Source organism: Trachymyrmex cornetzi, unplaced genomic scaffold (assembly GCF_001594075.2).
Source record: "Trachymyrmex cornetzi isolate Tcor2-1 unplaced genomic scaffold, Tcor1.1 scaffold488, whole genome shotgun sequence".
Classification (NCBI taxonomy): Eukaryota; Metazoa; Arthropoda; class Insecta; order Hymenoptera; family Formicidae; genus Trachymyrmex; species Trachymyrmex cornetzi.
The window spans coordinates 412,084-428,307 of record NW_017299706.1 but is presented as its reverse complement, the minus strand read 5'-3'; the positions used below and the strand labels follow the sequence as shown (position 1 = coordinate 428,307).

The following is a 16,224-nucleotide window of genomic DNA, read 5'->3' as shown; positions in this document are numbered from 1 at the left end:
CCGCCGCCGCCGCCATGTCCTCCATGATCTATGATGATACCACCTCCTCCGCCGCCGCCGCCGCCGCCCCCACCATAACCACCTCCTCCGTGGCCACCTCCAAAACCACCGCCACCGCCGTAGCCTCCTCCGTGACCACCACCATGATCTACGATGATATCTCCACCTAAAATAAATTGTTTTTAATATATTATTTATTTTGATATCGTAAATATGATACAAAAAAAAGAAAGAGAAAAAGAGTGAAAGAAGAAAGAGAAAGGAATTTTTTATTTAAGCAAGATAAAAATAGAATAAATTTCTATTCATGTTTAAAATAATTTACATTAAAATAATTATTAAGTGGAAATGTGTTACTTTAATTTTATCTCTGTGAATTTTCTTAATGTATTTTATCACGATATAATGCATTTAGTCATTAATCACACATATTAATTGCTTAATAAATAATACATAGGTATAGTGTAATATTATTTTTCTTCCGGCGTTTCTTTTCCTGAATATCTCTATCATTACAAATTCATTTCATAAACAAAAAAATTAATACTTTGAATATTATTAAAAAATAATAACATTTAAAATTAGAATGTATCTTTCATGCAATTTCTCCTTACCTCCGCCAATATCGTCGTGACCACCTCCAAAACCTCCTCCAAAACCTCCACCACCTCCGTAACCTCCACCATCTCCATGACCTCCTCCATGATCCCCTCCGAAACCACCTCCGAAACCACCGCCTCCTCCGAATCCACCTCCATGGCCACCTCCTATGTCTCCAGGACCGGAGACATCAATGTGATGATCATCACCTCCGCCGCCTCCACCTCCACCTCCATGACCTCCTCCGCCATGATCTTCATATTTTATGATATGCTTTTCATGTTGCTGCGTTACCTCCGGCAAGTGTATCCTTATATGCACACTGAAATATAAAAAGTGTGCTTAAAACGAGGAACAGCACGGTCCTAATTAACGTACTTTTTAAGATGTCGGTAATTACAGATATGTGAAGAATCTTATTTCTCATCTTCTTTCACTAATTTCTACATGAATTAATTGCATCTTGAATAAATTAATTACACACAAACGTGTAATTAATTACGCATGAGCGTTTAAGTAGGCTGCTATAAAATGATATAAATTTATTTTATTGGTATTTTCCCTATTTTTAATTATAAAATTGAATCTAACATTCTGAAAACATAATTCCTCGACGGATGTAGTAAATTTTACTAATATTTTTATGATTGTGGGACTCACTGCTCATGTCCAAAGGTTGCGAAGCCTACTGATAGAATATTTGCAAGAATGATGGCCTTTATCTGCAATTAAATAAGTCTTCTTAATAATCCATTTAACAGATTTTTTAATTTCAGCTATATGAATGTAATAGATGTATTGCTAAATTCGGTATCACATAACTTAAAAAACGTATTTTAGTTATTGTTTTCCATATTGTTTCCAAGAATTATTTATGAGTATTCTTGTATTACAAAAATCGGAAAGCTTACATATATAATATTGATTTACAATATTACTCTTTCTTAAAACCTGAATAGTTATTCTCTTCTTCTTTTATGTATTTTTAGGTGAAGAAAATAAATATTAAGTTCTATTACATCTCTCTCCACAAATGTCAAAAAATTAAGGATTTTATAAAAAAAAAACTGAAAATTGAACAATTTATAAATTTTTTCTTATACTTTACGAAATAAAATACAAAAAAATCATCATTTAGGTATTGAGAATTAAAAACCTTATTAATGGTATTTTTTACATTAAATATTGTTATTTAATTTTAAACAGATTTTTTATTATGCAACAAAAAAAAAGAATTAAAAATAATTGTTAAAGCAACAATTCTTAGTTACAATAAAATTTTTTAAATAATCAAATTTTCTTTAATAACAAAAACATGCATTATATACATACTGTGTTGAAAATTTTTATTATAATTAAGTATAATTTTAAAGTATACTTCAGATTGATTTCAGAAAATTATTTTTTTTGTATAAAAAAAGATTTGCTCTTATATCAAATTTTGTTGTTAATTATTAATTTCGATTTACAACTTTAAAATTTAATTACTGTAACACAGAAAACTGTTTCATTATATATTATTCTGTACTTATTAAGTTAAAGTTTCTAATTATTATAATAGGTCCTTTTTTAAGCGAAATTATAAAACTGTCATTCACGCGACTGTAGATTTGGATGAGAAAAAATCCACTGAACGAAGACACTTTCAGACATCGATTGCACGTAAAATCTTGAATCCTGTATTCTCAGTGAAACGTTTGACGGTTTTTGTCCGTTTAAATATCTTACAGCGTATTTGATTTCCATTCTGGTATCCAGGACGCTACCGGATCTTGAACTTTTTCCTTCCTCCACAGCTCACCACGGCGACTCGGTATACACTGTCATATATTTGCAGCCGCGGTCTTACCTGTATATATACCAGACGAGAGGAAATACCGGAAGAACGGAGTGGGGATGAAATAAAGATCGGGTACCACCACATCGGAGGTACTCTCGGAAGAACACTCAAAAAGAAACCGACCGCGCGATGACGTACAAAACTGGTGGGCATACCCCCTCGCCGTATACCCGAAGTACATGTACCAGATGATGCTTACTACATGTAGGCCCATAATGCGTTTCTGTGAACAAGAACAACCGTGACCCAGCTTGGTCCTAGAGAAATTTACGGTTGAGCTTTCTCGATTTTGCCGACATATGTATATCGATATTTATGATGATTGATTGCCACTAGCTATGTTTTCGGTAATTAGAACATATGCAGTGTATAGTGTCTTACTAGTTTCTACAGCTGATACTTCACAATGTTGTATACCGAATTTTATAAATGAAAAAGAAATGAAAAAAAGCGGAGAAAAGATTTTCTTTCATGATTGTCCTGATCTTCTTATTATACTAGTCTGACCTTATTTCTGCGCGAGCAAAAATTATATTTGTATATTAACTGATTTGTAGATTAATCAAAGATATTGCTGGTGCTTTTTTTCTCGGGCTATATTATTTAAGAATTCCATTGACAATTGGCAATTCGCGATAAGCGCATTGCAATGATTGATCTTTATGATTTATGGGTTTGGCGTGGTATGTGAATAGACGTAGATAGAAAAAGTATTAATATCGATTCAGAGAACTATTACTTCTATCGGTTATACACTTTCCCCGATCTCCAGAATAAAATGAGCTAGAAAATAGAATATTATAGACAACTCGCATATCACTTTATGATTCCTGCTCAAATATTTCAGTAATAAAAAAAATGCATGTTTACATGCTGCATAAGAAAACGAAATCTAAACATATGTCTTTGATCTTTATTATCGTGAATCCATTTTTATAGATAATAAATATAGATAATAAATTATTAATTTATTTATTTGTTTGAGTAAGTGCAGGCACAGGCCAACGAATGAATATAGAAACTATAATAAGTCATAATACGACGCAAAATCACCACTTACAAAATTTTAGTAAAATCTGTTAACAATTTTTCTTAGTAGATAATATTTTAATTCCCCTGCACAAAGTTGGCATCGGTGTGTTGAAGCCATACACAAATCATACATCTTTTTCGATATATAAATCATGCGATATAATAATAAACATTAACTCTTTTCGGTATACATTATTCATAAAGTATTGATTGTATGGGAACGGATATATTCTTTTATAAAGTATCTATTTAATAATGTAACACAGAATTATATACGTTTACACACACAGATATGATTTAACTTATCAGCAACGATCACTTATCGTTCGTTACGCTTATCGCGTGAGAGAAATTAATTCTATCTATACTCTGATTAAGCAACTGTATTAATTATACAGATTTTAACTGATCACGGATATCAATTCACCACAAACTAGCATAAACGCGCATGTAACGTATAATCAGTGTATTATAATATGTATATAGATAACACAAACACAGCATACAGTTGAAAGTAATTTAGCTCTGATATAATTATTCTTCGAAGATTCTGATAATAACATATTTATATTTTATCTTAATTTTAAACTCATTCAATTTTAAATGCAATTCTTATTATATATATATATATATATATATATATATATATAAGTGTATATTATTGTAAAGTTAAAAAGGTTATATATGAGTTTGAAGTTAATTGCATACTACTTCAAAGGGAGAATAAATTAAAAAAATAAATGTTATCATGCCAGCTTTTTGCTGATTAAATAATAATTATATAAAAGAATTTCATCGTTTTGCCTCAGAATGATTCTCTTTCTATTTTAATAATTGATCAGATCTAAAAAGTACACTGAAAAAGAATTCCCAGTGTCTATTGAATTTGTGTTATTAACATAAAATTAATGAGTTATAGTAAGAACAATAGATGTAATAAATTTCAATCCAATTTGAACTTCAACTTTCTCAAATCTTCACATTTCATTGCTGGTGTACAGGTTATTGCCAACTACAATATATGCGAGTATACATTCCGTTACATTCGCAACAATGAACTAACAAGTATATCTACTCAAATAACTCACTATTTAATTGTTGGGAGATTTTTACTAATCAACCATGTGAAAGCACAGAGTGAAAAATTATCTCGTACCTCTCACAGTAGCGTTAATTATCGCGGAGAATTCCCTATACAAGACGTTTTAGATACTCAAACCATTGCACTATATTTCCTCTAAATATCTTTGTGCTAATTTTTTATTTTTTATTAACAAAATCGTTTAGAGCCATAAATCGTAAGCTGCAAAAAGATTTTCAAAAAACTGAAAGAGCTAATAAATTGTAATAAATGATATATCTTATTGCAAAAACGCTATCTTCAGCAGATTTAAGGATTTATTTAATTTAAAGATTTTTTCGAATGATTGATTTTATAAATATCTATATTAAACCTATATTAAGAATGTTGTCAGAGATGACACTATTAAATTGATTTCTTTAAACGTATTTTTTTAAATATATTTTTGAAGTATTATTATATGTTTTTTTTTATCATAGATTTTAAATATCCATTATACATAGGCATGTTATTTAAAAAAAAATAATTAAATATCTTTTTATATAAAAAACAACATTTAGACTGTTATAAACGTCAAAAACTAAGTAACGATATTTTTTTCACATTTTTTCTTGACTAAAAAGGGCTTATATCTTAAAAAAATTTACAGATGAAAAGCGATTTATTAGTTTACAACAGTCAATTAAAAATTTCTGATTCTTCAGTCGCCATGTCTACGTTGTCTACCTCGTACAGTGCGTTAATGGATCTCGTACACACGTGTACATCTCGAGCGCATAGATACTGTCGGGTAAGAAAATAGAAAGTAACAGGAACACGCGGGAGGTAGAATAGGGTGCAGGGAAAGGAAGAGTAAGTGAAAATAAAAGGGTGAGAGCGACCGAGTGTAGTGAACGGGAAGAGACGGAAACGCATACCGCGTTGCATTGAGAAAGACAGCTGCTTGTGGCGAATAACCGTGAGAGGCTCTCTCGACTGTATTGTGCCGCTCCTTATCCTTTCACTCTTTTCCCTTATCATATTCAAGCCTCTACGGCAAATTCCGCGACAAAATGATTGCTAGCCGCGGCGAGCACTCGCGGAGACTTCCTTTTGCCACGAATTGCTGGCCTTGATTCCATACAAGCTGACATTGACACGGTATCTCTATTATATCATCCATCAATTCAATGCTCGAGCACGTGCATTTATTATGATTCAAGAAGAATACAATTCTACTCTTCAATCTTAATAGAGCTTCAATTTTAACTTCCTTAGCAAAATAAAATTAATAATCTAAGCAAAACATGTTTTCTTGCATCTAATCATTTATGGCTGTTCTATAATGTGCTTTTTGTTTCCTGTTTCTTATCTCTGTTTGTCTCTTGCCTTTTTGATCAAAAAGGCAAAAGAACTGTAGAACAGCCATTAAGATTCAAGAATTGATATCGATGCTATTCGAGAAAATATACGGAAAACTCTCTTTTAATTTCTAAACATTCTTTTATTTTACACTTTTTACGTAGGTAAATAATAAAACTTTTCCGGTAGAAATGATTTTGTCGTATATGCTTTCACTTAGACTGCATTTTTATATGCATAGAAATACGTGAAATAACATTTTTAAATGTATATAAGTATATATTTAAAAATGTTATTTCAGGTATTTATCACGTATAATATCAATTAATAAGGAAGTATTTTTAGTTAACGATACTAAAGGTTTCTATATGTATTACAACGATATATGAAATGATTAGACTGTAAGAATATGATAGATTGTATCTCTTACGTCTTATTGCTAATCATGCACTGTTAAATTTTATGGGGTCAAATATTAACTCAACGTGAGTCGCCACTGCTCCTACTAAATATATAGTTATTTTTTACTAAAATAATAATTAAATTTGACACTATATAATGTTAAATTGATACTGTATAGTGACAAATATAACCATTGTTTTAGTAAAAAATAACAATATTATTGAGTAAGAGCAGTGGTGACTCACATTGAATTAATTTGACCCTATAAAATTTAACAGTGTGTAATGCCTGTCGAGATATTTATCGAGATATTATCCTTAAACAATAAACCGTAAAAATTATTTAATAGCAAATAAACAATGAAGTTCTTTAGACAAGTATATTCTTTTATGTATTCGCACTATGCCACGTAAAAATATGAATACTACTTCTCTTTTACAGCGGAAGAACCGACGACCGTTCCATGTATTTAAACTCTCTACTATTATACGATATAGCTGCGTGAATGTTACTCTCTTCAAACAAACCGCATATTAACGCTAAAAGTACTGATTGTGAGTGGTCATTATTGACCTTTCTATTAATATTAAGTATTGTATATTTCTTTATGAAAAAAAGATAGAATTTTAAAATTTTTCGACTTTTCTATAATTATGTTCTTTATACCTATTGATGAAATATTTGATTTTTCGTCATTTTATTTTTATAGTAAATAATTTATTCGCTTGATCTTTTTCATGACTAAGAAACATCGCGTCGGTTCTTGTAATGCCAACGAGGAAATTGCGCAAACCATTTGTAGGAATTAGCAATTATTGTACATAGATGTTCGGTGTTAGTCGAAGCAAACATTTAAACGTATCCGTGAATAAATATTTCCGTATCTTTATACTTCATGTCTTTATTTATCTTATACGTGATTTATTATTAATATGTTCGAAATATATTATTGCAAAAATTTTCCTACAAACGTTGCGTCTCGATTAAATGATAGAAATTTTATCCGCTTTTCGAACTTCCTCCTACTTGCATTAAATGATGCGCTACAATACAGCCTTCATCTATGTGATTCATCCGACAACTATCACTTTCACACGCTTCCGCAAGAAACCCTGGTGAAGGTGCACCGAACGACCTTACCTTACAATCAAGATCAAAATCAGCTTTTCGCAGTCGAAATTAAAACGATCTGCCGTACGAAATATTCAAATGAAAGAAAGGTTCAAGCAGCTGTTATTGTTACGTACTTCTAAAAATATTAATATTATACAATGGAATCTGTTATATTTGTCAAACAAAATTAAAAACATTTCAGCGAAATTAGAATAAAATTGTCGTTAATATTGGTACTTAAATAAGTTCACTTTTGATCATTGATAAGATAATATTTTGACTCATTTATGGTAAAAATTTGAAAATCACTTTTTGCGTTTAAAGTGAGAAAGTGATATGTTGATAAAATTCATTGATTATATACATAAGAAATTTGGCAATCAAATCAAATCATTATAATAACATTATAAAATCAACGTTGTGAAAAAGTTAATCAAAGGCTACGTCTTTGAACAGACAATTACCACTCGTATGACAAGCTATATAAAAATCCGATTTAATTCACAAATTATTGTTTTCCTGCTGAGCCCTTCTCGATCCTTTCACTTTCCTTATTCTCTGCTGATCCTCTGCCTTTGATTCCATTCTTGCTGATTATAACCGTGAGCGGCATCTATAGACGGTGGGATCGCCAAGAACGGCTTTCTCGACTTTCAAACGTTCAACCGGTCATCGGTCTTCCAGTGAAAGTAACCGGAACGAGAAAGGATGCGATCTCTGCTGGTGACCGTGATCTCCCAGCATTACTTTGCTCGAGTGATGGATAAGACGGCCGATTTTTACAGTCGCCTTCATGACCGCTCGACCGTGGAAACGGCGCGTGTTTCCGACCAGTCAGATTTTACGGTCGTCGTAGATATTTATTACCCGTAAATGTCTTCAATTGCTATTTAAAAAAGTACATAGCAATTATGGATGTGGCCATAAATATCTATGGATAACAGTTGTTGTCATGGGCATTCGTATCCCATTTTGCTGTATAATTAATGCTAGAGATAAATGATAAAGTATATTAATTTCAAGATTAATAGATATAAATCTGTTAATATTAAAATTAATATTATCGTTTATATCTGTAGCAAGAAAGAGCTACGAATTTCTATAATGGCAACTGTTATCCATAAGATTAATATAAGTGAATATGTAGGGCATTTATGAAATTTGTGAATATTTTTGTACGATTAAAGTTGTTCACAACGTATTATATTTTTAAAGAAAACACAAAATTGCAGCTTTAAATAAATTATAGCCTTAATCAAACTAAATACTTCAAGTAATTTTTTTCTGTCGATTTTTGTTAAAATGTTCGTTTAATTTAGATTTAATTCTGCAGAAATAATTTTAATTGTAAGTTATTATTTAATAATTTTTGTATCTATAATAATTATTGTATCTATATATAACTAATTACTAGAAATAATTAAACAACACTAAGCTAAACACTCTTTTACATAAATTAGTTTTACATAAATCAAGATAATGTGGAACGATATATCGTAGGTCGTAGAACATTAATCATTTAAATCTAATACAATTTACTGTATGCGTCATGTATATTTATTTCTTTACACGTTGAAAATATAATTAATGTATTATATTTTATATTTAAATAATCGTCAAATATCCGCAATATACATTTTATAACGATATGTCGGAATGATATTCCTCGTCTTTTATACATTAACGGAAGAAGTTAAACGTATGCATAATAACTTGAAAATTATTCGGTTAACAAAAGTAATTGAAATACCTAGCTGTAATTAATATGTAATTATATATTAGAAATTTTGTCGAAACGTAATACTTTATCAATAAATTTATCGTTTTCTTGTAATTTTTATATTTACATCTTTAGATTTGGTTTTATAATTATATAATATGTAAATATTTATATATATACGTAATGCTTTAATAATGTCGTGAGAATAATAGTTTGTTCTATGAGCCTCCGAAATATTCCTATAGTATTATTACATCTATATAATCTTAGAAATGACATCATCATATTACACATATAACTCTTAAGTATTTGAAATTGTAACGATGCGCAATGTCATCCTCTCTATGTATATAGAATATCTTTTTCTCGTACAATCTTTTAGCTACATATTCTTTGTTAAATTAAAAATTGAGGCTAACCTAACAAATACAAAGTTACATGTAATGTATCTATTAGTTGTAATTTTCCACTCAAGAATATAACTGTAGTATAACACACGCGTTATATTACAGGTATATTGTGAAGTGGAAAATTACAACTAATAGGTATACGTCACATGTTTGTGTTTGCTGGGAAGATAATTTATAATTTAAAACTATTATTTTTTCTCTGTGTTAAAATATCTTAGTAATTATACATTTCAATTTTTTAAACAACAAAGAATTTTTTAGAAAGGTATTGAACTTAATTAAAAAAACATCTCATTAAGTAAAATAACCTTTTAGTTTTGTCCTTTTGTAACAAATAAGTTATTAACATTTTACTTTTTAAACATCACATTTAATAGGTAAATTTTTCTATTTGTATTTCATCTGAGTCTGAAAGTTTGCGCAGTGACTATTACAATCTCTTTTCCCTTATTCAAAAATCATAAAATATCCGTAAAAAAGTTTGCAAAAATCATAACTTGAAAATATAAAATTATAAAAAGACGTAACGTAATAAAAACGTATAAAATTAATAATATTTGCAGATATTGAAAATTATCAGTATACAGACATGTTAACATTCCTTAAGCAATATTATAAATAATATAAATATAACCTATAGGATAAGTAGACTGCTCGACGAAATTTGTTCGAGACGTTTAACATTTTACGAACACAAATTCAAACATCAATTATATTTAAAACAGAGAGAAAGTAAAATTTGCTAAAACATTAAAAAAATATTTTTATAACTTTGCACCACTCTCTCATGCTTATATTATAATTTGGTATGATCGCTTTATTTTATTACTGTTATTAACTTTCATTTTCTTAAAGCCAATTATTAAAATTTAAAATAGACACGATTTACTGACGGAGCAATATATTTGAATAATTAGTAGAACGTGATGCCGTATTTTCATTACTATTTTCACATTCATTAAAATCATTGGTTTAACAACTATAGCCCCGAAATTGTTCCGCATGTATTATTATATGTTATATATTTATTGATCAAAAACATGTTAGGACAATCTTTGAATATATGAAACAGATAATTGAGATTCATTAAAAATTGAATTCTATTTACATTATCATTTTTAAATTCTTGGACACTTTTATTATAAAATATGTATTTTATTTTTAAGAGTATCCAGAAACTTATGAATGATAACATAGACATGTAGCCTCAAATAAATAATGATAAATGAAAAACAATCTCTTTCCCCCCTCCCCCTCCTTCTCCCTCTCCCTCCACTCCTCTCTCTCCCCCTCTTTCCTTCTCTCTCTCTCTCGTTCTCACTCTCACTCTTTCAACCTTTTCTCTCAAAAATAGAAGTGTATTATAAATGTAAAATAAAGCTATTGTATACATGGCGTCATAAATGTCTTGACACATGAAGTTGCACGAGTATCGAGGAAAGAATGAGAAGAAGGCATAAGAAAGAATGAGAAGATATGGTAAAAGTAATTTGTGACGCCGTGTGTACAATAATATTTCTTATTATCCATTTATCGAATACTTATAATGAAAGCTTCAAGATAGAAATTTCTGTTGACTAATCTACATAACTAACTCATCATTAGTCAATCTTGCAATACTGCGAAAAGGAAAAATTTTCCCATGAGAAAGTGGATGATAGTAGTATTCTATAAGCTTATCAAAAAATAAAAAAACCAAGAAAAGATCCTTAATAATTTTTAAGTTAGAAACTATCAAGTTTCTAACATCACACAACAAATTTATGTAAATTTATTATTACCGTGTACTTTACGAGATATTTGCAATGTACGAATACTCTCTGGAGTGGATATAATTTCATTGAATTCAGATTTCAACGCCTCAAGAGAGATACACAAAAATGATCCCCGCATATTTATACATTCGTGGCAATATGAATATACATTTTGCCGTGTCTACGAAAAGAGAGATTAAATTTGTCAAAATCACATTAATTCTTAAAACCCGATCAAGCGTGTAACCAGAAGCATTAATGGCGTCCAATGCGCTCATATTCATGAAGAAACTTTACTATTAGATTTATTTTTTCTGGCCGATTCTTTTTGCTTTTTCCCCAAAATAAAATAGTAGAGCTGTATTATTAATTACGTAAATAAAAACATAAATATTTTTATAATATTACAGAAAAATTTAACGCGAAACGTACACGTCAGATGACATTAATGCTCCTGTACGAAAAGAACTGTAGTTTTGCTGAAGTATATAAAAATTTAGTTAGATACAAATCTAAAAATAAATTTGTTGGACCATCAAAATAATTACGTAGAATGCTTAAACATTGTTGATAATAATGCTGAAAAAAGTTTCAACGTTCTAGTAATCAGTTTGAGCATCTTACATAATTATTTCGATGGTTCAAACAAAATAATTTTCAGATTTCACTGGTTTAATTAAATTTTTTGATATTTCAGCAAAAAATCGTTCCTTTTGCATATGTATTTCGATATTCTGTGTCTACCCATGAACACCCGGGGCGATCCCTGCCGTCACTCCTTCGTGACCGAAAGACACGTGTTGGTACGGAGCGCCTTGTACGGCCATCGTTCTGAAGTCATAGCTCGTGGGGTCCCCATGGTCTTCGCGCACGGCATAGCTTTGTTTGGATTGAACAAAACTGGGGAGCCAATTGACACCGCCAGACGAATCGCCAAAACCAGCACCTGGTAGACCGGTGGACGAGAAGCCAGCGTGCAGCTGCTGGGGCGTAGAAATTGTTCCGGCCGTTGCGAAGTTGGCACCGGTGGCCAACGCATTTGGCCAGGACTTGGTGAGTTCTTCCAGTTTCCTCTGGTACTCGTCCATGGACACAGTGTCCTGCAGAACGATGCCGTCCTTGTTACCAGCTATAGTTGCCGACGGTATACCCGCCGGTACTATCACAGCCCCTTGCACACCGGTGGCGGCGGGAATGTTAGCGGAATTGACTGAGGAAGCAGCGTGAGCGTACGCAGCTGGTGAGGTATCTGAGGACAGGCCCTCGGTGCCCTTCAAGGAATTCTTGCTCTGTTCTATAATACTGCTGAGGGCCTGTTGATTTCTCAGACTGAGATCTTTCTCGATCGAGCGTGCACCATAATATTTGTTTATGCTATCTTTTACATTACTGCGCAATTCGTTTCTGGCAGCGTTCTCCATGTCCGAGAAATAAGAGTCTAACTGCGGATTCTCATAAGAATGCGCTGTCCCCGATACCGCATAATCCTGACCTACCGTGAAACTGGTCGGTGGATAGTCTGGTTGACGTCCGTAAGTACCGGCGTATCTAAATTGGAAAAGAAAGGAAGCTGCTTGAATATGTTAGGAAAAACTAATAGAAATTGAGATAGATATACCGTTTAATCGATAAAGATTAACTGGTATCGCATACTGGTTGACTCTTTCAAATATAAATGTACTATTTATATGTATCTAATCTTTATTATATAGGATATCATTATAATTAAAGTAAAAGTTAAAAGTAAAAGTTTTCGTCTATATAAAAAGTACTTTTTATAATTGTCAGATTATTTGTTCACAAATTCAAAAGCAATATTTATACTTTTATCAAAATTGTGTAACCAGGTTCTAACGAAAAAAATAGCACAATTAGAATTAATTATACTATATGTAATATAATTAACGCTAATTATATTCTGTTAACTTTACTAATTATATTATAATTACAATATTATAATTGGAAAGATAAAACGTAATCAAAATGAAGATAAGAAAAATAATTTAAATTAATTATGCTTAATATAAGATTACCTTTCATGCACAAATGGTAAATTATTGCTCTTGATGCTATCATACGGAATGTATCCTTTGCCAAAAGAGATGCTGTGACTAATGTCTTTGCCGTGCGGTACATGCACGTGATTCATAACTTCAGGACTATGATCGAAATCATCACCCCCATGCGGTAACGGTCGGAATGGTTTCGTGTAACGATTACCGCGACCATAATATGCGTGACGATGAAAGTCGTTTCCACTGTAAGATGATTTTTTGTAATTGCCCGGAGGTCGCCATGGCACTACTGGGCTCCGTCTTACTTGTCGGGGCACGATTAAAACTACCTTTCTGAAACAGCAAACAATATAGATAGAAATATTTTTTGATACTTTATATTATTATTTATTATACTAGTTTTTTTACTTTATCATTTTAAAAAGCATATTTGAAAACTCCTAATTAACTTTATCGATAGGAATTATGAAGAATGATATGTTCATAAAATTGTCTTAAATTCATTTTTTTTAATAATTATATGATATATATATAAGTTATTGCGAGTTTTGTAAAATGTAATCTTTGTTTTTTAAATATACATTTAAAATTTTGAAAGACTTTATACATAAAAAAACAATTACTAAATCAACTTTCTACCATTTTATTATCAATATAATTTAATTAATTATCCTTAATTGAGTATAGCACACGGATACTTACGCGTGAGTAAGAAGGGGCTCGCTAATCGCTAATAGCAGAACGCAAAGAGCCTGTAAACATTAATTTCCGGTCAACATTCCTTTTAACGGTAACGTAAGTTTTAATATGTGTAGTAACGGGAGCGTAAACGACAAAGTAAATCAACTGTCTATTAAGTTGACAGGTTTTTGCACGAAATCACGAAAATTTAGTCGCGTGTAGAATTTCATTTGTAAGAGTTACACATTTTGAGGCACGCAATCCTGATACGCTACGGTTGTCATTAGTGCTTAGTTTACGACCATAAGTAGCATAATTATCTAAACTCGCAGGCCGTTATCGGGTCTTGCCTCTTCCTTCGTTTAATCATACTTTCATTGATAAGTATAGTAAGACTTTCACACGATGAAAGTTAATCCTGTTATTTACCAAGTTCTTTTGAGTTGCATTCTAGAAATCAGTTTAAACATAAAATTTGAATAAGTTGTTACTTCTTGTAAACATACATGCACATATATATGTAATAATTAAAAATATTAAAAATTATTATTCATCTTTTTTAATTTTTGAAGAAACATGAACAGATTATTTTATTTTTTTACGCGCTCCCTTTTTGAGAATTAATATTCAAAATGTATTATCCATTAATTCCGAATAATACAAAAAATATTTTTGTAAAACACATCCTTGATATAGTAAAGAATCATAAAGTAAATTTATATTATCTTTAGAGTTATCAAAATTATTAAATTGGCATAATAAATTTTTGCATCTTTAAAAATTAATTCGGTCAACATTCTTACTTCTTTGAAACAATAAAAAATAATGTACAGAGTGTTCCAAATTTTTTGCAATGCCTAATTAACGAAATAATAATTTCTAAAGATTGCCAAATAAGAGGGTAAAATTGACGCATAAGCAACTTTAAGATATATATATCTTTCAGAGTTTTTTATATATGGAATATCTTAAAGAATTCTTAAAGTTAACTCAAAGTTATTTTATGCGTCAATTTTAGACATTCTGTTTATTAAGTAATTAAAAAAAATTACGAAAATTGCAAAATGGTAGAGGGTTTTTCAAATCAGTCCACCTTTAAGTTCACAAGCGATGTGTTAAAAAGACTCAGAAAGTTTGGGACACTCTGTTTACACATCATAAGTTTATTAAGTGTATTTCTTATTTGTAAATTAATTTATGACTTAATTACTAAAAAACAACTAATTATTCAAACATAAATCATAAACAAAAATTAATAACTATTTTAATAATAAATAAGGTAACCGAAACTATAAACGAATAAAAATAATATAAAACAAATTACGATTTAACATTTTAAAAGATTAAATTATTTTTCTCCTTACTTTTTCTCTCTTGCAAGTATGAGAGATCACATCACTTTTAAACAATATAAAATATACTTTCATTTTTAATTAACTACTAGATAAAATCATTCAAAAAATAAAAGCTTTCCTGCCTTTTTTTAAATCATTGTATCTCTTTTAAATTTCTTCATAAAGACATGCAATTTAATTTTAAGAACTATTTATCAACATAATTACAAGATAGAAGTAAAAAAAATATTATTACTTCTTAATTAAAAAAAGAATTAAGTGATATCCATAATTATAGAAAAGTGTGACCGATCTTTTAAATCGAGAAATTCGAATAATCTGACTCACCATGCACCGCATACTGCCGGCCCTTAAATGACTCGCGCCGCTGGTCAAGCCTGATAATGCGTTCTTATCCGATCTGTTGTCGCGTTATCAGTGTCGTCGCGAGGCACGGGTGGTGAAAAGGCGACGGTCGCTCGTCACCTGCTGACCGATCAAAGGCCCAGGATCCGATCTGTGTCCGGTCGTGCTCGCCACCACGGATGATCCAGTTGTATTGCGGCTATCTGCGCTATGCCTCTTCTCTTTTATACAAGATAAAAAGAGCATAGACGCGGTGCATAGTCGGCGATCGCCTCCCACCGTGGAAATGTACCGGCGATCGGCGCGTCCGCCGTACCATCATGCTCAATGGAAATAGAAAACGGGCGGGATGGACCCCCGCGGCCTTCGCTGCTAAACGTGGCCGGGTGAGTCGTCTAATTTTTGTTTAGGGAGAAATCGACACTTTCTTCATCGAGATGGACAACGTCAACAGTGCGATGTGATGGGCGTATTCATCATGCGAGATGCTGCAGCAAAATTCCTCCCAGCTTTTTCCCCCCGAGATACAGTGATG

At 31.1% G+C, this 16,224-nt stretch overlaps 2 protein-coding genes across 4 annotated transcripts in view; both read right to left on the bottom strand.

The window, feature by feature from the left end:
• The window catches only part of LOC108765384 (glycine-rich protein DOT1), a 3,376-nt gene extending 963 nt beyond the window's left edge, over nucleotides 1-2,413 (bottom strand). The window contains exons 1-6 of one of the 3 annotated variants that reach the window (XM_018514073.1): nucleotides 2,329-2,413; nucleotides 1,261-1,322; nucleotides 753-922; nucleotides 615-650; nucleotides 71-166; nucleotides 11-19 (exon numbers count right to left, since the gene is read on the bottom strand). In XM_018514073.1, coding sequence (XP_018369575.1) covers nucleotides 11-19; nucleotides 71-166; nucleotides 615-650; nucleotides 753-922; nucleotides 1,261-1,322; nucleotides 2,329-2,346 — 391 coding nt within the window. In that variant the 5' untranslated portion in view covers nucleotides 2,347-2,413. Of the gene's footprint in view, nucleotides 1-10; nucleotides 20-70; nucleotides 167-614; nucleotides 923-1,260; nucleotides 1,323-2,328 lie in introns of all 3 variants that reach the window. The other 2 variants (XM_018514072.1, XM_018514071.1) reach the window with 2 other exon arrangements.
• A 9,619-nt stretch (nucleotides 2,414-12,032) lies between these two features.
• On the bottom strand, nucleotides 12,033-15,961 carry LOC108765394 (uncharacterized). Its single transcript, XM_018514089.1, has 4 exons — nucleotides 15,672-15,961; nucleotides 14,011-14,060; nucleotides 13,327-13,641; nucleotides 12,033-12,841 (listed from the first exon to the last, which is right to left on the bottom strand). The coding sequence occupies exons 1-4, from the start codon at nucleotides 15,681-15,683 to the stop codon at nucleotides 12,034-12,036; spliced, it is 1,185 nt and encodes a 394-aa protein (XP_018369591.1). The 5' UTR covers nucleotides 15,684-15,961; the 3' UTR covers nucleotide 12,033.
• Between the last annotated feature and the right edge of the window lie 263 nt (nucleotides 15,962-16,224).